This window comes from Aulonocara stuartgranti, assembly GCF_965226115.1.
Source record: "Aulonocara stuartgranti genome assembly, chromosome: 4".
Classification (NCBI taxonomy): Eukaryota; Metazoa; Chordata; class Actinopteri; order Cichliformes; family Cichlidae; genus Aulonocara; species Aulonocara stuartgranti.
The window spans coordinates 7,598,471-7,620,743 of record NC_138942.1 but is presented as its reverse complement, the minus strand read 5'-3'; the positions used below and the strand labels follow the sequence as shown (position 1 = coordinate 7,620,743).

The 22,273-nt window shown below is 43.7% G+C and overlaps 1 protein-coding gene across 16 annotated transcripts in view; it reads left to right on the top strand.

Moving 5' to 3' along the window:
- The window catches only part of arhgap23a (Rho GTPase activating protein 23a), a 69,979-nt gene that overhangs the window by 21,949 nt on the left and 25,757 nt on the right, over positions 1 to 22,273 (top strand). For 9 of the 16 annotated variants that reach the window (XM_082529903.1, XM_082529902.1, XM_082529893.1 and 6 more), the window contains exons 1-2: positions 13,450 to 13,809; positions 20,907 to 21,110. In XM_082529903.1, coding sequence (XP_082386029.1) covers positions 13,567 to 13,809; positions 20,907 to 21,110 — 447 coding nt within the window. In that variant the 5' untranslated portion in view covers positions 13,450 to 13,566. Of the gene's footprint in view, positions 1 to 11,935; positions 12,213 to 13,449; positions 13,810 to 18,645; positions 18,917 to 19,413; positions 19,468 to 20,906; positions 21,111 to 22,273 lie in introns of those variants that run through there. The other 7 variants (XM_082529898.1, XM_082529896.1, XM_082529906.1 and 4 more) reach the window with 4 other exon arrangements.

Sequence of the window (22,273 nt, the reverse complement as noted above, 5' to 3'; positions counted from 1 at the left end):
CTCAACTGGGAGATTTTCCTGTGGCGTCTGACTGGCAGGCGGTGGGAGGTTTGGTGTAAAACAAAGCCTCTCTCTCAGAAACAGATGAGAGCTAATTAGATTCAGCCTGTCGATGGTCTGGCATGCGTGAGTACCTCTTTGTATTTGTGCCTACAAAGACGCTGTGTTGGTGTGTGTCTCGAAGTGTTGTTTCTGCAAAGGAAAATATGAGGCTGTTGTACAGCACATTACATTGCATGAGGGGTTTATTGTTGACATATTGAAGAATGAAGAGCACGCCAGGTCTTGTTTGGAAATGCAGACTTGACTCTGTCTGTATCTGCTTGCAGGATCAGTCTGAAGGCAGCAGCTCAGGGTGAGGTTTGACTCAGGGTCAAGGTTCAGAGGTTAGGGGCCCCACTCGTCACACACTTGGCCCCCAGTAAAGAGGCTAAAGAGGCAGGCGGGAACGCCTGTCACTGTGTGCAGCAGGGGGGCACAAGGGTTAACCAAGGGCTCCTGTGTGACTGATTTACATTCACATCATCTGATCCTGCATGTTGTTTCGTCTCGGTGTCGACTGTGCACAGTTCTACTTTTCTTGCACATGTTCTGTTTTTGCAAAGAGAGAGCTGTCTTAAGAGCGAGTGTGTGTTTGCAGAACACTATATGGAGCGATGCATCTTGCTCTCATCAGCTGTGCACTTCTTTTTTTTTTTTTTTTTTTCTTTTTGCAAACAGCGGGGATTGCACTGGAATGTGAGAGAGACTAGGGTGGAGGAAGGGTAAAGAAAAAGGGAAGATAACAAAATCGGGAGAATCCTGATGAGTCATGTGAGGGGAAGCACTGAAAGGTAAAGAAATAGGAAAGAAAAAGAGGTTGTTCCTCCATAACTTCCATATAACCACCCAACTTCTCCCTCTCATCATATAATATGCACCATTTGCACTGATTGCATAAGTGGATGCATAACGAGCCCATTAAAATCCTTTTAGTTTCAACCAACCAGGCTGATTAGAAAACATCAGAAATTGTGTTTATTTTTGTTTCAGTGTGTCTTCATGATATGAATCTCCAATTACACGTGATGGCTGAAGAGCGCTAACGTAACTTTCTTTTTCGGTGTGATGCGAAATGTTAAAGCATCCAAAGAAGAAAAAGAAGAAGAGTTGTGTTTGCTTATTAGTGAGATGATGTTTGCTCACTGTATTTAACTTCTCAGAAATGCTGCTCTGTTGTTTATACTGTAAATGACAGCCGGCCAGGTACCGTCCATCAAAGCTGCAGTTGTGAGTTGATGAACTGTGAATTGCAGGTCACACACACGGTAGATCGCTGTTTTTTTTCATTGGAGGTTGAGCGCTGACTCACTAACCTCTATCTCTGTTTCCCAAACATCCCAGGCCGCAGTGCTGCAGTGTGCATGCACGCGCAACAACAACAGCAACGGTGTGTTTCGTGCTATTTGTAAGCGGTCTCAGACGGGAAGGCTGTTTTGACAGTCTGGTGAAATCATGGGACAGAGATTATCAGGAGGCTAATGAGCTAAGGATGCTGGGAAAAGATAAAGCGCTGTGGTTTTCCTGATGCCTGGTGGTTGAGCACAACATCGTCTCTGTTTACATATTCGCTTAGATTCTCTCATTGGATAATCCTAGTCATACGATTTATTTGGTTTGCTGGTTTTGTGTGTAACATTACTCTGAGATGTTGTCTCACTTTGTTATTGTGCAGCTTTAAATCAGTAGCTTGATGCTGCTTGTATTCGGGTTTCAACACTTAACAAGAAACTACAGTCAGAAGAGAAAAAAACATCCTTGCTAAAAAAAAATATCCAAGTTTTAGCTTCAAATTTTGACATCCATCCATCCTTTTTTCCACTTATCCACTTCAGGGTGATGGTTTTGGGTTGTGGGGAGCCTGGAGCCTATCCCAGCTGCTATAGGTAAGAGGTGGGGTACATCCTAGACAGGCTGCCAATCTGTCAAAGAAAGCTGGGACAACTAAGGCTAATCGAAAAGCAGCAAATTTCAACCTACACCTCCCAAAATATTCATATTCTCTTAAATATCATTAGATATGCTAAAAGTATTGTAAAGAAAGAATCAGCTGATTCTGATGGGTGACCAGCTGTTACAGACCCTTATTTACAAGGAGGTCACTACAGTTTGTACCTTCTTGTTTGATTTGGGAAAGTTTTTATCCCAGATGCCCGTCCTAATTTAACATTGAGGGGTTTGTGTATCCTTGTCTGGTGGAAGTGTAAACTACTACACTATGGAGTTTGCAAACTTAAAAAATTTGGGTCCCTTATTTTTCTTTCTTTTAAATTTAGAGCAAAGAAACCCATATTTAATCCAGATATATGGATTTGATTTGAAAGTGAAATCAAGCTAAGGAATGTGGCTCAGGAATGTGAGACACAAAAGCTTAAAAGCTTAAAATCAAAGGCGCCAAACTAAAGGTGAAATCAAAAATGATTACCAGATATGGACTAAATTTTTGAGAAAGCATGAGCATAAGAAGAGTAGAGCACAACATTTAGTTTGCTGGGATATGGTCACCTCTGCGACTCCCTGATAACTGCCGCCGCTAGGGAAAAATTTGTATTAACACCTGGTGAAAGAATGTTTGCAGATAAATTGGCATTTTCCATGCAAACGACAGGTAACTTTGGCAGTCTTTTTGCAACCAAAGCAATGGCAAGGAGGTTTTCCAGACTGTATATCTCTTTGTGACCTATTTCACATAGCATCAGCCAACAACCACTCACCAGCTGAGCAGGAAATAGACATTTTTCCCTAGCAACCTGGGGTTAAAAGGGGGTCGCTGATCAGTCTCTAGGCTGATGTGAAGCCTTACTTGCTCAGGCAAATACACAGCAGTTGTGTTCTGTTGGCTGAAGGTTTGCATGAATTCAGATGTACTCAAACTCAACTCTAACTCTGCACACATTGAGCTTCATTATTCTCACTCGTATCTCTTCCGGCTTCCTTCTCTTCTCTACTCTTTGTTGGTCTTTTTCCCTCTCTGTGTGTGACTGTGTGTGTCACAGTTCTTATTAATAGAGTAGTACTTTTTTCTTCTTCTCTGGCTTCTTCCGAATTTGAAGCTTTCTTGTTTTTTCATTTCCTTGTGAATCGCTCGTTGCTTTGATCCCCTCTCTGCTTCCTTCTTTGGGCATCTCCTTTCAGGATACTCTGCTGCCGCCGCTGCTTTCAATTCTGTCTGTATGTGCCATCTGTGAGCAGAATGTCATCCTTAAAGCAGCGGGTATTCACATGTAGGTTTTTGCCATGAAGGGTTTGTTTTTGTACAGTTCTTGTATATCCAACCCCCCCACCCACCCACCGCCCTGAGTTTACAGAGTGAAAACTAACAGTCCAGTGTGTTTCTGTTAACTTTCCTCTTCACTATAAGCAATGGCAACGTGTCTTTAATCCGAATAACAGAGTGAAAACATATGCGAGTGTATGATTCCTGTGTTAACAGTTGGAGGCCTCTCCAGGCGTCCCATTAGCTAAGCAAAATAAGAATACAAGCGCGAGCCTAATTTCCTTCAGGTGGCAAATTTGACCTTCTTTTCTGAGGTGATAGAAGTCATGAGGCTACAAAAGGACAGTTTATTTCTGCAGGGTGAACAGTCTCTGGGTTGCATTAAAAGGCTGCTAATACAGAGTGACAGAGGTTAAAGATGCAGACATAGTATCATCAGCTTGGCATATGGATCTCATCGTTGCTCGGCGCGCTCAAAAGGGCAGTGCCTTTGGGATCTGCTCGAATATTAGGACTAAACAGGGTTTTACATCACAGTCAACAGGAAGGAGCAGATGAAGTGATAGCGTGGGACGATCGCCCTGTATTCGAAACATGCCAGTCAGTATCTGCAGAGCATCTCTGCTCTGCTGGGGAATGCTGAAGAGAAGAGATGGTTTGCAAAAGCCCCTTTGGATTTAATCTGAGGATCACCAGGTTTATCTCAAAGTGAGAACAGAAGCTGAAGTTACTGCCAGAAAAATCACGCCTAGCAAGTTTCGCTTGACCTCTGCATCACATGCGTTTGGCTGTGCTTCAGATTTGACTAGATTGAAAAAGGGAAGAATTGATGTGTCTGCCTCCAAACTCCTTTAAACTGTAGTAATTGATTACGTGCAGTTGCTATCTTTTGCCCGGTGGCATCATGCGTACACTGTTAAAGAGAGACTTTGCGAGCCCGTGGAGAGTCATGTGAATCACAACACTGATCTTAATTTGAGATGGTCTATGTGAAATATTGGAAAATCTTACTGAACTTTTAGACAGTGGGAATTTGTCCAGCTGGGTTAAGAGCTGCATCAGTGTACTCGTGCATCTGCAAAAGCAGTCTTTAAAACTATTTTCACATCCCCAAATACCCAGACGTAACCCACAGATTCCCAGGTGATCAGATTCCATCTGTGAGACCCAAACATAAGAAAAGCTTTCATTAACTTAAACTATTCTTCACTACTCTGAGAGCTCCCTAAATGGCTACTCTACACCCCAGACTCAGCTTTGAGAATTGCTGGATTGTACAGTCCTGTGTGAACTTAGTGATGGAGACTTCCTCGGCGTGGTGTGAGCGGTGGTGCATGGCAGGAATGTAAGAACCAGATGACCACAAATGGAAACTCCAGGGCTGATGGAGGCAGTCAAGCAGGCCATCTCGCTAGCTCTAATAAACACTCTGACTCCTTTCTGCAGTCGTCTTTCTCTTTCTTTTTTAACTGCCTCGCTCAGTTTCCCAACCTGGCTTAGCATCGCCTCCACCACGCCCCACATGTTGGACCGCCGCCTGGTTTTTGTCCCCCCTAGGGCTGAAGCTTAAGTTCAGCTTCAGCCAAGGAGAACAGCAACGTCATCTCCGAGTCCCAAAGTTATAATTTTCATCTGTTAATTATACAGAAGCAGAGATGAGCTAAATATATACATGTGGGTCTGAAGAGGGAAGCAACCGAGAAGAGGGGGCTCAAAGTACGGCCGCGCTTCTTCCAAACGCGGGCGAGGGGGGTGGAGAGAGTCAAAAGGCCTGCTGGAGCCCTGTGGTTTTCTGTTGCTGAGGCCTGCTTCTGAAAACAACCAGGAAAGAAAGAGAAGAAAAGGGAAAAAGGGGAAAAAGAAGGGAGGGGTAGCAAGGGAGGGCATCTTACTGCAGTGGAGCTCCGACGTGACGCTCTGATTGCTCCCAGCGGTTGTGGTCAGTACAGTGGAGCGGTGAGGGGTGGGGAATACAGTGCAAGGAGCAAAGTTAGCTCTCTGCCAGATGTCGTCATAGATCCCGTCAGTATCAGAAGACTCGTTATACGGTACAGCTGGGAATTTACCTGATAAAACCCAGCCGTCGCCTCATAGTGGCTTTCAGAAGCAGCAGGATGTGGCTGTTGTTTCGGTCCTCTTTGTTTCATGTTCTTTGGCTAAGCGTGAGGGGATGGGACATGACTAAAAACACCGTGGAAAGAGAGCAGATCTTTAGCAGGAATCAGTGTGTTTTGATTTAAGCGTTCTTGGTGACTGCTCGGCCGTCACACATCTTTCATGCATCAAAAGGTGGAACGTTTTCAGACTTCCAGATTTCAGACATGTCTGAAAAGAGAGGAAGGATCTAGCATTCACACCTGGCTCTTTAAAATGAGCCAAGTGGTTTTACAGTCTGAGAGTCTTAAAGTTCAGACCTATAGTAACTATTAAGGTCAAACATAGGCAACTTGATAGTATTCATGGCAACTTTGAGCTGTAATTATCATCTATTTAACATGCCATTCCCTCTCACCCTTCACTAAAAATAAGCGGACACAAAAAGTTAAACTGTTAATGCATGCATGAAATATCCAGTAAGAGACGAAGCTTCTTCTTCATTTTAGTTCCGTTTTATTATCGAAGTGACCTGAACATAAAACATGCAGTCGACTAGAGGAGCCACTTCTCGTTAATTAGGTTAAAGTGGAGCACCGTCTCTCCACTTAGTGTACGTCATAGTGTGTGTGTGTGTGTGTGTGTGTGTGTGTGTGTGTGTGTGTGTGTGTGTGTGTGTGTGTGTGTTTTGCCTGTATGCTTCATCGCTCTTTATCACATGCACAAATAGAAACCATCTTTTCCTTCATACATCCAGGTTTGATCCCATGCAATATGGCCTGCGGGTCTCTCCTTGCTATGAAAAATTTATAGCCACGAGAGACCCACCCATTAAATTTGAGAAGTATAAATGCGACACTATCAGATGTTGAAACTTTTTGAATTTGCTTCCAGAAAGCCCGTCCAACAAAGTTCAGACGGGGAGAGCAAAAGCCTGCAAAGATTGTGTCATGTTAAAACAAAACACCGGCCAACAACATGAAGAAGATCATCCCAGTGGAGCTGAGGACGTTACATGTAATTGGAGGAGAAGTTCATCACTGTGGAAGACTTAAGAGGCATTCACACAACTATATATGGGGATTAAATAAAGATTCAGATAATCTGAATCTTGTAAACTGCCTGTGGATGGTTTTGATATTCAGGCTGTTTACAGGAAAATCATTTTATAGATCCAGGAGCATTTTTGAAAACCATGTCAATGAATAGTTGGTTCTTTTATCGTAAGCGATGCAATTCAAACACACTCAGAAACAGTGACACTTACTGTGTGCCTGAGATTATTTTTAGGGGTTTTCATGGCTTACTTGCACATCTGTGAAGGCAGCATTAATGCTGAATGATACATACATGCTGCAATTCCGCCAGCATGCTTTTCAAGACAATACCAAGATATTGTCCATGTGCTCAGTTTGCCTGCCTGCAACCCAAACCTGTTACTCATTAGCAGAATTTGACGACTTATTTAAAAAATCTATACTAGAGGAGTCCCCAAACTCTTGAGTATTTATTTGCTTTAAAGAGTACACCTCTCTTCCCAAGCAATCCCAGAATTCTGTTAAAAGAAGAGGTGATGTGCACGTTTTTGGAACGCGAGTTGGAAAACAGGGCAAAAATCCATAGGATAGATTATTCTCAACACTCACTTACACATCTCTTAGTGTGTTTAATCATTTGTCAGCAGACTGTCTGTTAATGGATTCATTTCTTAGCCTTTAATTAGCTTGATTGAGCAAAGAAGTGACATTTTTGTGGTTTAGCCTCCAGCCGTGCAGTCTGGACTGTCGTCGTTTATGTGCTGCGTTATTTAAATGAAACAATAGAGGAGGTATTTAGAGTGCGTCTCTGCGTAAATACGCGCCTGCGCCACCGCTGTCTGAGCCCAGATGTTTAAATCGTCCTCTCCTGTCTCCTCTCCATCTGCTCTCTTCAACTTCCTGACTCTTGCTTCTGCTTTAGATCACTCTCTGTCCTCATTTTTTATTCCCTCCAAGTTTCCCCCCCTTTACCCCGGTGTTCGCTCTCCAACATCTGTCAAAGCCCCCACCCTTTCGTGTTCTGCTTCCTGCTCTGTATCGGGCATTTTTGTCCACGTAGATGCTTTGTAGGCCGGCGGGCTGACTCATGTATCCCAGCGTTCCCTTGTGGCAGAAGTAGCACAATAGGCACATTTTTTGTGTTATAATTTCCAAAAAATGGGTTATATGAATGAATCATATAAATTGAATTAATGAATCAATTCTTGTGAAAAGGAGCAGATTGTCACATTTGGGAAGCTGGAGTCCTAGTCCACCTAGTTAAATGATTTAAGAAGTTATTATCAGTGCTAAATGATTACCTGTGATTTAGGTCCCTAATTGAGATTGTGTTGTTACTATCAACTTATCTGATGTGTTAAGCCAGCCGAATGATTGTTGATTAACACTGCAGTAAAAGAGTGACATGCTATAACACTGAAAGCCAAAGATTCACTGGTTTGGCAGGTTTTGTAAGACTTCCGTTATGATACACCACAGCTTCAGATTTCACGCTGTTGGGCATCAATGTTTTTTTACTATTTTCGGGACTAAACAGACATTAATCTTAACCTGGTTAATTATAGAAATAATCTTTTTGTGGCCTGTTTTTAAAGCAGTGTAATGTCGGTTCAGATTAAAAGCTTGACTCATATCAGTAATTACAGACTTCTTGTACATTATTAGCTTCATGGAGCTAATAATATCTTAAGTGTGTGAGTGAGTGGGCGGGAAAAGGTGACTAAAGAGTTGATATTTCAGTTCTCAGCCAGCTCACTTGGGCTGATGTCATGTGGAGTACATGCATAATGCAGTGGGTTTAACACAGAAGACGCTTCTTCTGGTTTGCAGATTTGAGTCATGCATTGTTGTTGTTGTTGTTGTTGTAAAAGTCCTCTGGCCAGTCAGGGAGGGTTAGACCACCCCGGTACCACCTCAGCTGTGTGTTGATTAGATATCTGACCCTTGCACGTTTCGTCTCGCTCTGCACCTGCTATCGTCTCAGAGCTTCGCACAACAGAGACCACAACAGGTGTGACCTCCCTAATGTCCAGCCACAGTCTCCCACCCCGAGCTTATCCATTTGTAACTCATTTACAACCACGAATCGCAGATAACGGCTTATAGGTCGGCTTCTTGCACTTCCTCGCCCTGGGCACACACTCATGCCACCTATTGTTGTAAAACTTTACATTTACTTGTAGCTCATCACCCTTTGCTCTATCCCCTGCGGCCCAGTGCCTTCTGGGCTTTTCCCCCCACCCATCTGCTTTTAGACCCTGGGTTGCAGCTGCCCTCTAGTGTCTGCTGTCTGCTCACTACATCATGAATGCTGTTACAAAGGCCTATAGGTTCCATGGCATGGGGATTTACTGGAGATTAAAGTTAAAATTAACCATCTTAAAACAGCTACATCCCCTTTTTTCACACAAGCGCTTGCTTTTGTACAATCCACTTCAGCAGATTACGCTTAATGTCTGTCTAGACGGAGAAATCGACTCCATGCTGATGCCATCTAGAGCCAATTATTGAACCGCTACATGTGAAATGTGCTCTAACAAAACTTTTATTCACTCATTCTTTTATTAAAATAGCCTCATGTTTCATAACTGTCGATTATATTTAGTTAAACCTAAGAAATACTGAGGCACAGAAAAGTTTTTCACAGCCGCTTTGTGAACACTCTTTTAAATGTTTTCTTAAAGCACAAAGGCAAAAACAAAAGTCCCCAATTCTTGGTGGGAAAATGGAAAAGACAAACAGCTTTGTTTAAGGAAAAAGTGTGGCTTTGATTTGTTTGTTACTCATCTTGGGGGACCCCCTCGGAGCTTGGTAACCGTGGCGGTGCATCGGGCATATATTTGTGGTAAAATCTGAATCATTCCTTAGTTTCCAGTGTGATGACACAGATAACTCATGTGGGCTCCTTTATCGCCTTTCCTGGCACATGTTGAGTGTGTCACCGGAGTTTGTGTCACCGGAGTTTGTCTCACCAGAGGCGACGGGATTTTCCTCAAGGGTTTCCAGACGTCAGATTATAATGATATTAAAGTTCTTTATCTATGTATTGTCTTTGTTGTGTCAGTCATTGTAAGCATCAAACCCCGTCTGTCCTTTTCTGACCCTTTTTGTGCCTTTTCTTGCAGCCTGTGTTTAGAGAAGACACCCTACGGTTGTGTCTGCAGCGCGGTTTGTTAGCGACAGGCCAACCAAGCGCTCAGTCAGCACTCTGAATGGCTTCACTCTGCTCTTTCTTGCTTTTTTTCTCCTCATCACAGCTCTGTTTTGTAGATGCAGCAGAGAAGAGACAGACTTTTGTTTTGCCTTGCGAGGAAGCTGCAGTGGGGAAAACAAAAAGGGTAGGGAGGCCACTGTGTGTTAATCGGTTGGCTCACTGTCATGATCCGACTATGAGAGGGATTAAAACATATCGCCAGACTAATCTGTCCCTTACACCAGCGGGCAGTTTTCACTTTCCACAGATGTGTTTGTTGTCGGAGAGCAGTGAGGGGCAGAGACGTCGCTCCTCTGAGAGCTGCGGTGCATGTCGGGCTTTGATTTCCTGACATTTCCAGGAGTTTTGCGCTCCCAGGTTAAGATCTAAAAGAAACTGGGGGGAAGAAAAAACCTCGAGTGCTGTTTACTGAGCATTCAAATCGTTACAAGTTAGATAAAAAAAGGTATGCTGTTATGATTTAAATTAAGCCCATATGCAGGTGATGTCTGCCTGCTCGGGCATGTTTCGGCTAACCAGTAGACCATGTGCTTTTGTTCGAGCTCCTCACGTGTGGCTCACATCAGATAAACTGTAACTCAATGCCTTTATTTTCATTTTTCTTTTGCCAGCCATCTCTCTTTTTTTCTCACTTAACCTCCTGTTTTTGTAAGTGCCGTCATGGTTCATGAAAGGGTGACCGAGAGAAAGAGAGGGTGTGAGACAGCCAGAAACCTTTTGTTTCCAAATTAGGCACTCCTCCCGCCTCACTAAAACTAACTGTTATTGTAAAAAGTGCCATATGAAATCCCACCTCAGGGCTGCCGCTTTGAAATGGATGCAGATTTTAAATCCCCGTCTGGCTTTTTCTTTCTCTCGCATCTCCCCCTCCTGGTGATGAATCGGACCTCCCCATGGTGATCCAGCAGGGCGGTTCCGGGTGGTGCATTGAACCCGAAGCTCTGGTCTGAACCACAGAGAGAAGACAAACCCCCCTACAGCCACAGCCTTCTGACTTTAAGTGGAACCATAATTACATAGCCTAGTGTATTTATACTCAGCAGTGACTCAGTGGGACATGTGGCATGTGCTTGTGTGTATGCATGTGCACAAGAAAACCAGCCTTTTGTATTCACATGTAACTGGTTTCTGTGTGTGTGTGTGTGCCTGTGTGTGTAAGTGAAAGTCTACTGACTCAATAAACTAACTGGGGATAAAGTGAGGTGTGGATCCACCTCAATGTAGTTTGTTATTTTTGCAGGAAAGATCATTAAAAGAGCCACTATGTAACTCTTGGAAGTAGAAAAATAGAAAATGTGTGACGCCCATAAAAATGAGGTTCGTTATTATGATGACGTACGAATTAGAAGCAACTATTAAGGATGCATATCAGTCATGCAGTGCAAGCGCCTTGCTGCTTTAATAGGCCTGTTGCTAACATGCAAAAAATTGAACAAGATCAGATGTTTGCATGCTGTGTATAAATACATGGAGCTTATTAATAAAAAAAGCTTTTTAAAGCCTTTCCAATGTTTGCTGTAATGCAAAAGTGAGAACATGAAGAGCATGGCCTGCGAGTGATATGTGGGTGACTGCAGGCCAATTATAACATTCTGGACTCTTGATCAAAGATCTCCCATAATGTAAATCAGTTTTATTGTAAATAAATTACTCTTTACATCATTCAATGACTGATCCCACAGACTGCGCATAAAACATGGTTGTATTGAACGCAGGACCACTGCAGGGATCTCGAAGTGATCACATCTGGATGAGAGCGTAGCTAGCTTGATTAGCAAAGCGATTAGCATCACACAGATACTTGTGAAAGAATGATGCACAGAAACTAAACTGCTTGAATTTCATTCACCAAAACTGGCGTGTAGACTTTGACTGACTGTTGTCCTGTCACTCAATGTTGCATAATTTTACACCATAATGAAATTTAAATTGGTAAGTAGAGATGTAGAGAAGGGAGACGTTAACTTCACAGTTAAGGAAGTATCTTTAGCCTTTCCAGATTTGCTTCATTTTTCAGCCTTGCATTTGCAGCCTCACGTTGCACAATATCTTAACTTCCTGGAGTAAATGTAACATATTTTCCTAACGCACATGTATACATCCTTGTGTGTTTGCACAAGATTAACAAAAAAAAGAAAAAGTGACCCACACGGAAGAGAAACGCAGGATATCATATTAAAGTGCTAGATGACACCAAAACACTTTGAGTTCATATTTTATATTAACTGTGTTTTATATTTTTTGGTACTTTTATTGGACACGCCACTATTATTCACTCTTCTTTGGGTATGTTTCTGCCTGTGAAAGTAACAGACTCGTTAATTTATCACCTCCTCAGTGAGTATAAACTATCAAAGCCTGCAGTGTGTGTTCTTGTTGGCATAGTGCGACATATCCAGAGGGTACGGTGTTTTTTGCGGATGACGGCCTTCTCCAGTCGAGTTGGAACTTGCCCCGCTGTTCGGCAGGTGAAACCTGTCTAACCTCATCGGTAACGGATGCTCGGCAGGTTAACAGTGACGACAACCGGAGGGGAACGTTGGCTGTCTGTAACAACAACATGGTTACCTGTCTGCCGCTCTCGCACGTACCCTGGACGCCTGGCTGTTTGGTGAGAACTCACCCCTGACTGATTTAGTGGTTTTTAGGTGTCACTGTGTTGTATATGGGTGGATCCTCTGGGAAGGAGTGTGTCTGCACGTGAGAGTGGGAGTATAGGCTTGACAAAGAGGTCATATTGACATCCAGTAGCGACCGTGTTATTTTCAGAGCTTTTACAACCACAGCAGCGCCCGTTGCTCTCCTTCTCTGTCTTTGGCAGCTTTTTTCCATGTTCTCTCATTATCATTCTCCCTCCTCTGTGTTTTCCCCTCCTAACTATAAGAAAAAGGGAGTAGAAGACTAAGCATAGCAGCCGCAAATGTTTTTTTTCCTCTCTCTTTGTGCTGCAAATTGGCCTCTTTCTCTTTTCTCTCCCCTTTGAGTGGAGGGGAGGCGGTGGAGGCAGGGCTGGCTTTTGTGGAGTTTAGCAGCTGGACCAAAGCTCTGTCACTGTGTTTGTGTCGCTCACACACACATATGTGCAGCACACGTGCAGCACAGGAAGGATCCAACGTGGATTTAACCTACCAGCAGCAACCCTACAGGAGATCTCTTCACCTGGACTGTTAACAGCTGACCCGCTCTCGGTTTTTCCCGACGTATGGCTTCAAGAGTTCCGCTTTACAGTGCACAGGTGTTTGTTTACTGATGACAGTCAGACCGGTTCATGTGGAAGGAGTCAGTAACTGTCTGGATACAGTCCGAGTAACAAAAACAAGGACTAAAGAGAAAGCAAAAGAGGAGAAGCAACAGAAAAGCAACAGATCGAGTAGCTGATGGTCGCTGTGATAAAGTAAACATTCGGGATTAAGATGAGAGAGAGATGAAGTTTGTCTGGCACTAGAGGTAGAGAGGGAGGGTGAAAGGAGAGAGTGGGGGCAGTGGGAGGGAGGAGAGACAGAAGATCCAGCCCTCTGGGACAGCAGTTGTGTGTTTTGGGGGGTGGACAGAGTGGCTTTGAATGCAGAACATCACTGGACACCGACAGGAGGGCTGCTGTCAGTTGGTCTCTGTGTGTGTGTCTGTAGTGAAACCAGACCTACCTCTGATCCCTGCATCACACACACACTCCTCTATCTGCTGCCTTTTTCTTCCTCTGGTTTGAACCCCCCAATAGTGCGGATGAGGGTCTTGGAGAGCTGACCGATGGAGGTCAGGAGCGTCAGGCTGTGATGTGTAACTTGTTGGATTAAACTTTCCCGAGGCTCAGCAGCAGCAGCAATGGACTGGAGCCAGGAGGCGTGAAGTTAAATGACTGGAGAATCGGAAGACACTAAAAGCAGCCACCCTGTCTTGGCTCGATTGTAGGTCTGTGTCTGGACACCGTCCAGGACTTTGTGTTGGTGCTTGAGTGTGTGCAGCCCATGTTGGTGGCGAGCGATGCGGATCTGACCAAACTCAGCGCTCCGATGCCCGCTGCTATGCTCCCGTGTCCTGCGCCAGCCGGGTCTGACTGGAGCTTCCAGAACCCGGTGGGGGTGGACTGCAGCTCCCCTGAACCTCGTTGCATTTGGCTGGCGGTTCTACGTGGAGGCACGACCTCGGAGCCACCCACTTCGCCACCTGCCATGCCTATTGGGCACAGCCAGAGCTCTCATCAGCCCAGGGTAAGAAGGGGTCACTGGTCTTCACCCATCTAACGTTAAGATGTGGTGACTGTGGCTAAAAGCATCAGTCAGTGGCTGCTGTTAAATGACAAGTTGAGTCCAAATTAAATGCTTTAGCTAGATAACTTGATGAGGATTTCCAACAATGTATTGATCCCCATCACAGCTTCTAATAGCAAGATGTGAAATTTGTAGGAATTTCCTGTTTTATCTGTTTTTAAAAATAAGATTTATCAGTTAAAACTGTACATTGCTTGTTTGAATAGTTTCTCATAAATTTTTCTGTTGTCAAATGAATTGACCAGATTGCTTATTTAACATACTTCCTGCTAAATCCTCGGCCACTTTACACTCCAAGACATCGGAGATGTTTTTTGTCGTGCTCGTGGTGACTTTTGTGGTTCTCCAGAATTAACACAGCAAACAATGATATCAGCAATACTCTCCAGAAACCGCTGTGTGCAATTAGTCATGCATGTCAGCAATGCTTCTCTGTAACTGTACTCATTGTTTGGAGCCGGTTAACCCCTCAGCTGTTGGTAGATTCTTTAAAGTTTCTGGAGAAATGCCTGTGTTGCCTTCAGGCTCTTTTGTTTTGGCAGGCACACTTTGTTTAGACTTCTTTGAGTGGATCAATATAATTAAGAAAGTGTAGTTTTTACCTACAGTCAAGGTGGCTTTTAGCTGCAGTTGGCCTGCAAAGACCACGTACACACCGGATTATTGAATTTGTTGTGGACTTGTTAATTCTGAACAAAAATATACTTAGAATTATGAATTTAAGATCAGATAAGCTACATTTAGCAAATAAAAATATTTCCCAGCTTACTCACGTTTTCCATCCATTGGATTAGGAATGGCTTGCATATTGACCCTTTTCTTCCTCCTAGGAGCTAATTACTGGCTAAGCACAGTTTAAGGTGGCTTCTAAGTACCACTTTGATCGAGGTGTCATGCAGTTGTACAGCTGTGCATCCCCACCCCCAAGTCCCAAATGCCCTCAGAATTCAGGCCATTACTTCCTCATTTAACCGTGATCATTTATGTGGAATATCACATCTTTTTTCACTGCTTTTTTTTTTTTTAATGGTTCTCATCATCCGCTTCCCCCAGACTCATTGACACAGTTTAAAAAATGCCATAATGAGGAATGTAAGTGTGGGGGGAGGAAAAGGAGAGGCTGTACGGACACAGCTGGGACAAACAGACACTGTACACTGTTTACATTTTAGGAGAGGGGGAGGAAGAGCAGTTGCACCTAGCTGTCTCTATCTGTTACTTTAAGTTGAAATATGCACTTCTATTATCTCTCTGGCACATCATATGTCTGGTATCTTGTTCTGCTTTATTATCGTTGAGATTTATTGCGTTTGAGGGATCACAGGATTGGCGCATTCAATTCTTTTTGCATTTTTTTTCTTTACGTTCAGCTGCCGGCACGACCGCAACACCCTCACGAATTGTAAAGGTGAAAATCTGTCATGTAAAAGTGTGATAAAGTGCAGTGTTTTGTTGCACTTTCACCTCTTTGCTAAAGCAAAAAGTCGAGGCAGCGAGGATAAAAAGTCCCTGGTCAGATTTAAACCCACGTCACAGACTAACTGCCATGTGCTGCTGCCCACTCAGCTATCAAGTCATGCTGTAAAAGTTATTCTAAAACCGCTCCTCCTGGAAATGATTCTAGGCCTTGGATTGAATTAAAATAGCTTAAATGAACTTCACTGCTACCAGTGATGCAGGTTTCACTTGGACAAATAGGCATGTTTTGCTATTCAACAGAAAAAAACCCTGTTTAACAGACATTGCATCATCACCTGCTGGCCTGGTTGAACTGGACTGGACTGTGGGGCTGGACTGGTTTTTCAGCAAACATTCTGCATTCACACACGTTCGCAAGTATGGCCCCTTAAACATATTGTTATATAAATTACAGAATCCGCCGGCTTCCTTAAGAGAGTAAAGGTGGATATTCACGTGCACGTCACACATTTGTGAGACATAGGATGCTCGTGGAGGTGCAGAGGTGGGGGAGCGCTCTCTGTGTGTGGCCGGTGAGTCCAGGAATTATCAGGATGAGATGGTTTGGCTTTTTTTCGCGCCGTCCCCTCTCCTGTTCCCTCTTGGCAGCTCGGCTCCGGGCTGCGGACGCAGACAGCTATGACCATCGGGATTAAAGGCTCGTCAGCATTTGTAACAGCCGCAAAGCTCCACTTTTCAAACAGGTTGCAGCTCTCAGCTGTTTAAAAGAGCATTATTGTTCTGTCCTGCTGGGGTTTTAGCAGGAGCCGGGCTCCCTGACAGTCACTGCATTCCTCTGAACTGCTTTACCTCTGGATGGAGCGAGGACAAGAGTGTGTGTCTGTGTGGACGTGTGCTACCCTACACGTACGCTGTTCCCGACGATTATGCCGTCAGCTTTACAATATTGTCATGTCCTAGAAAAGCCTCTTAAGACTCAAAAATCCTTTATTACGGGATTTCAGGGGAGATTACCACCCCCGCTGTTTATTTATAGCGTTTTTATTCTCTAATAAAGCTGATGGGGCTCTAAAATTTTGGCGCCGCAATTTAAACATCAAACATTTCCTCTGGATTTTATAGATGCAGCATGCTATGTTGTCCTTGAGCTGCTCCTTTCTTGTCTTATCAGTCCTTCATCTTAATTATATGGTTCTTAATTGAAATCAGGAGGAAAATGTCCTCGGGGAAGAGCCGGCTGCTGCTGCTGTGTGTTGGCAAAGCACACCACTTTACCCACTAAACATTCACTCAAAGGAGGAAGCTGTGGTGTGACATTACAAGCTTTTCTGCATATTCAGTTGTTTCCAATGAAGCATTTTTTTTACTCTTTTTTTAATGACATCATCTACAGGTGATAACAGGATTCTTCAGTTCTCTGTACTCGCTGAAGTTTATTTGCTAATCAGCCTCAGCAGGTAATACTTCTTTTGGCGAAAACAATGTGAAACAGTTTAAGTTCCCACTTGCAGGGCAGGAAATACCAAATGTCTTCTTTTCTCAGCAAAACAGGAGCGAGGTTTCCCTCGTCTGTGCTTCCAGCCTGCGTAGGAAGTCAAGATTAGACTGCAAAACCGCAGATACAATTTTCCAAGTTCCTTGTTGGTTAAACCGAATGTCCTGTCCCGGAGAGGCCTGTCAGCAAGCTTAAACTGTTTTTTAATTTTATTTTGGTAGCGGTGGCAGAGGAAACTGGTCGAATCATGCTCAGAGGGCATGAGAGGGGGTTCGTCTTGTTTTAGGGGGAAAAGGTTGAGTCTAGATTCGGCAGAATGGCCGAGCAGAAACACAGCCCACACAGTCCAGAGCTGCAGAGTGGGAAACTGTCCTCCTGGCTCAGAGACCCAGGCAGACCCTGTGTGTTTTGGGTAATCACAGGGTTCAGTATTCTCAGCGCCGGGAGGGGCCATGTGGTCGAAACCGGCGTGCTGGAGCCTGTCCCTCGCTGGGGCCCGATACTCCTCCTTCTGCGTCTCCTTCTCTCCTCATCCTTCTCGTCTCATTCACTCTATCTGTGCTCCCGCCCCTCCTGTGCCAGTTGCTGGTGTGTGTTTCAACTTGTCCAAAATCAACCCGCGCCCTCCAAGGAATTCACTCTGTCTCTTCCTCCTTTCACCCCGTTGCTCTTTCATTTCCTCTTTTTTTTCTTTCCTGGCCTTTTCTTTTTCTTTATCATTTTAATTTGACACTCCAAGCACTCCCCTGCCTTCCTCACGCACCTCTTTATGCGGCTCACATAATAGGCCTCGCTGCATGCCTCTCTAAGAAAATAGAAGGGTTATTTTACATTGTTTAGACTGCCAGACTAAAGATCCAGCTTTGAGAATCTATGGATATCACAGTCTGTGAAACGTGCACATCATATCTTCCAAAATAATCTTTTGTGATCGTTTGGAAAATAGCCAAGATTAATCAAAATTATATTCGTACTTTTAAGTTTAAGCGTTTTAACCAGCAAACATCTTGATGTTTCTGAAAGTAGCCTATAAGTGCAAACTTATTTTTTGGTTTCTTTTTTTTCCCTCGATGGAATGTGAAATTAGAGGAAAAGAACATGTGCGGTAAATGTCGGCAGAGCCAGGTTTCCATTGCAAGAATAGAAGTGGAGAGAGAGGAAGAAGAGGTGGAAGGGAGGAGAGGTTGGAAGGAAGGAGAAAGAGGGGTGAAGAATGGAAGTGCCTCCATAACTCTCCGTGGTTATATTTGTAGGGTTATCCCGCCCCACAGTGCTGCCCCACTTCCTGCCTCAAGCCTGCCACTTCCTGTTGTTCTGTGGCCATGCGGAGATTTGCCAGGACAGGCCTGTGCGCGTTATTGTGCTTGTGTGTAAGCATGTTTATCGGGAGGACAGGAAGCGGAATGTGGGGTGTGCATCTAGATGATGTGGTCTAGAAATACTAACCCACTGACACGAAAACATGTATGCAACATACACAATCACAGAATCTGAAGACGCGCAAAACAGTTTAGGATTTCGACTTTTAAGGGCACACTGACTCATATCTCAGTGTGGTTTGAGTAATCTGAATCTCAGAGCATTCACTAATTTTTCATATCAAGTGACATGCACATCAAATCACACCTAAAATGACATCTGTGGCCTCTGTTGATTCATGGCTTGTACACTCATAAAATAAGTCCCTTTATTAGACCAAAACTCTATCGTCCCGATAACGATATAAATCACAAAAATGTAACATTTTCTGTAAATTCTGTGAATCTCGGGCAGCTCGACTTGCGGGGAGTGTTTCCAGCTGCGCGGCATGTAGCTGGAGTGTTTTAACCGATGCATGAAACGATACATTTTTAGACATAAGTTGTAACGGCCGCCGTTTTCTTTGTGAGTATTTATTACACGGCGTGCTGCGGGGAAAAGCCTGTTCTAACGTTTGAGTCTAAGGTTTATTTTTTAGTACCTGGCGGCTCTTTTTTTTACTTCTCATCCGTAAATAATCTGCTCTTTCACGTGATTCAGTTTATTTTGAAAAGTCTCAACAGGATCTTGAGCTTTATTGTGAAAGGTTTATGTGGAACATAAACAAGCGGACACGTGATGGTTTTACCTTCGTTGTTGCTAATGACAAAACAGGTGCTTGTCCGTCAGTAGTGTGGTTATATTAAATATAAGAGAAAGAGAGAACTTTAAGAAATTAATATAGCCACTATCGTGACCATCAAAACGATGAAAAAATATTGCCGTAAACAGTTTATTTTGCGACACCACGAAACAAAAGATAGCGTAAAATGAAACGATAGATCGTCATCCGATATATATCGTTATATCGAACAGCCCTACCCTTTATTGTATCTTTGGGGCTGTAATGGCATGTCACAAAGTGACCTTTGACAGGGGTGTTCATCCCATATTAAATCAATAAAACCTGTGGAAAAAACATCATAAGATAAGTAAAACATCCAGTATACAGATGTTTTTGTTAGTCATTAAATTAGTTCAAATGTGCTGAAGATTCTGTGTGGGGAGTAAAAATTCTGTTGTTGCAGGGTTTTAAAGGCTTATAGCACAAATTAAAAATGTATATTCTATTCAGTTTCATTTATATTGTGCCAAATCACAGCAGCAGTTGCCGCATGCCTTAGTAAATGTGCAAAATCCAGGTGAATGTGAAGGCGGTCAAGCAGGTGGTACTTGTTTGTATCCGTTGACAGTTTTGTGCATTAATGTAACAGTTAGTAGGTGAGAGGTGGATCACATTTACTTTTAATAGACTCCTGTAGCCTTTCTCAGAGTGTATGACGTTAGCATTTAACCAGTGTACGAACTTATTTGGGCAACCTTTACCTCTGTCATCATTTACTTCGTCTAATCTAATCTAATCTTCAAGTAGGATTAGATAAAATGTCATCATTTAATATGGTGTCCTCCTGAGCTCATCGTTGATTTAACCAAAACAGTGCGTAGGCGTAAAAATGTGCGCAATGTGATTTAAGATCCCCGTGCAGCTCCTGGTTTGCTCGTATCAGTGTCAGCCCTCATCTTTAGTTAATGAAAAACAAATCAATGTCTTTTTTTGTCTAAATGATCATTTACTAAGAAGAAAAATGATCCGACTGTTTATAATCTGTCTTTCTGAAACTGTTAAAAATGTTATTTTTGTCTGCAGTGCATTGCATTTTTATGCTGTAGCATCCATCAGTAAGATGCTAAGAAGTTATTTTTACCATCAGTATGCAGAAGATTGCAGCTTTAAACAAAATAAAGCACGGCACGGTGACTGAAAGACCGGGCTGACTTGGTCGGACTAGTCATTACAGTGTTTTAATTTAAGTTTGGGAGAGTGTGAGAGTGCAGGGAGTTCAGTTTTACTAAGAAAAGTTTTGCAGTGACTTGATGTGTGCAGCAGACTTAAGCTGTGAGCTGGCACTCAGATTCCCTTCTTCCTTCTCTCCCTCGCTCCCACTCCTGCCTGTTTGGTCAGGTGATTGTGTTTGACTGACAGATGTGGGTCGATGGGGCAGCAGGCGGGTGATAGTTCTCACGTGTGTCTGTCAGCTGAGCTTGCCGGACTTATTTACTCGGCAGCAGGAATGAGAAATTTAGAGAGCTGTGCTGAAAATCTGCCTTTATTCTCCACGCTCAGAGTCCCTGGATCTTCTCTCCCTATAATAAGACCAAGGTCACTGTAGTCTGAACTGGGTGATACCCGCATTTCCCGCTTGGCCCCGTCTAGATATGGCCTCTTCCTGATAGTCCCCCCTGCCCTCCCCCAGGTGTGTTTATTGACTATTGTTCTGAGGCTGGGTGGCATGCAGAGGCTAGCAGACAGGACTTCACAAGGAAGCTGCTAATGAGCGGTCCGGCAGCGGCGGAGTTAATGTCACTGAGTACAGAGGCACCTTGTGCTTCTCCAGTGAGCCATAAATCTGGACAACTGCAGGTTTTTCTGGAGTGTTGGTACGAATAATGGGAAAGAACTGATATTGCTGACATTTCTGATGCCCGTAAATCTTATTAGAAGCAAATATTCCAGCTTACTAAATGACAAATTGCAGTCATTTCGTATAAAATTGCTTTTCCTGCTGGGGGTAATGTTTTTAACCAGATCTCTTTGTGTTTACAGGCTAAGGGGCGGAGGGATGGTTTCTCCTCAGCCGGTGACAACCCTCGGCCGCCCATGGCGACCCGGCCGGGAAGGGAGGGGGTCGGCATGGGCTGGAAGGGTCCCCGGACGCTGGTCCTCCATAAGAACTCCCAGGGTTTCGGTTTCACATTACGCCACTTCATCGTTTATCCTCCAGAATCCGCTTTGCACACTAACCTCAAGGTGAGAGTCACAGATGTCTGCAGGTCCCTGAAACACTAGAAAATGCCTTAAATGTTAAAGGTGTTTAAAAGTGTTGAATTATGTTATAAAAATACCAGTTGTGCTTCAGGGCTTAGTGTCACAAAGTACTTTGTGTTTGTTTTTATAGTACACATGGTCTCCATTTCATCCTAGCTGGCATTTAAAGGGGTTTCGAAGGCCTTAGCTTTAACTCGCTGAACTCAGGAGAGAGCCAATTTGAGCTCAGAGATAAAGCCAATCATACTGTGGCTGCGGGTCAGCGAGGTTGAGCGGAGCAAAAAATGTACACAAAGACAAAGGGAGAAAACAAGCCTGGGTGATTAGAGACAGCAGAAGACGAAGAAACCGAGCTGTTAGAGGTAGAGAGGCACAAGATCTGGAGACAGAACAAGGACCGGGGCTTAGATTTTATTACTTTGAGGAATTAAAAAAAACACCTTCATTTTACTCCTGTTTGTTTCACAGGCCTGTTTTTGTCCCTGGTGAATTCAGGCTTGTTCTGGTGTTGGGAAATGAGCCCGAGTGGTTATTTAGCTGTTTGAGGTGTGGGGGCAAACGTCTCCAGATGTGAAATTGAGGGATGTGGAGGCTGGGGTGGGGTGAGCCAGCTGAAACAAGGCCTCTATTATTTTTATACCACCCCACCATCTAGCAGCTGCTGATAGGAACACGAATTGAATGGGATCTGTTGTCTTATCCTGGTACCACTCACTGGCAGCCGGGCCGTACCATGCCAGCCCTAGACAATAGGCCCACTGCTGGCCTTTGCCTCATTTCTGCCCTTGTCTCCTCTGCCTCAGAAGGGATCACATGTTGTTTTTTGGACAATTAGACTCACAGATCTTTCTGTTCTTATCTGAAGAGGCTTCATGGAAACCTCCCAAATTAACCTCTTAGTGTCCAATTAGTACAGATTCACAGGGTCTGTGACTCATTCATGCTCTCGATTTATAGGTCCACAGGTCGTCTGGGTCGTGGTTCTAACAGGACCCTTCAGCGTCTTCACAACCTTCTCTTGACACTTCCTCTTATTAGGATGTAACTTGATTTTTATTCACTTTGGAAAAAAACAATATTTTATTTAATGTGAAATGAAGTGAACTAAAAAAAGAAGTAACTACAGTACCACAGATTTCTTTGTT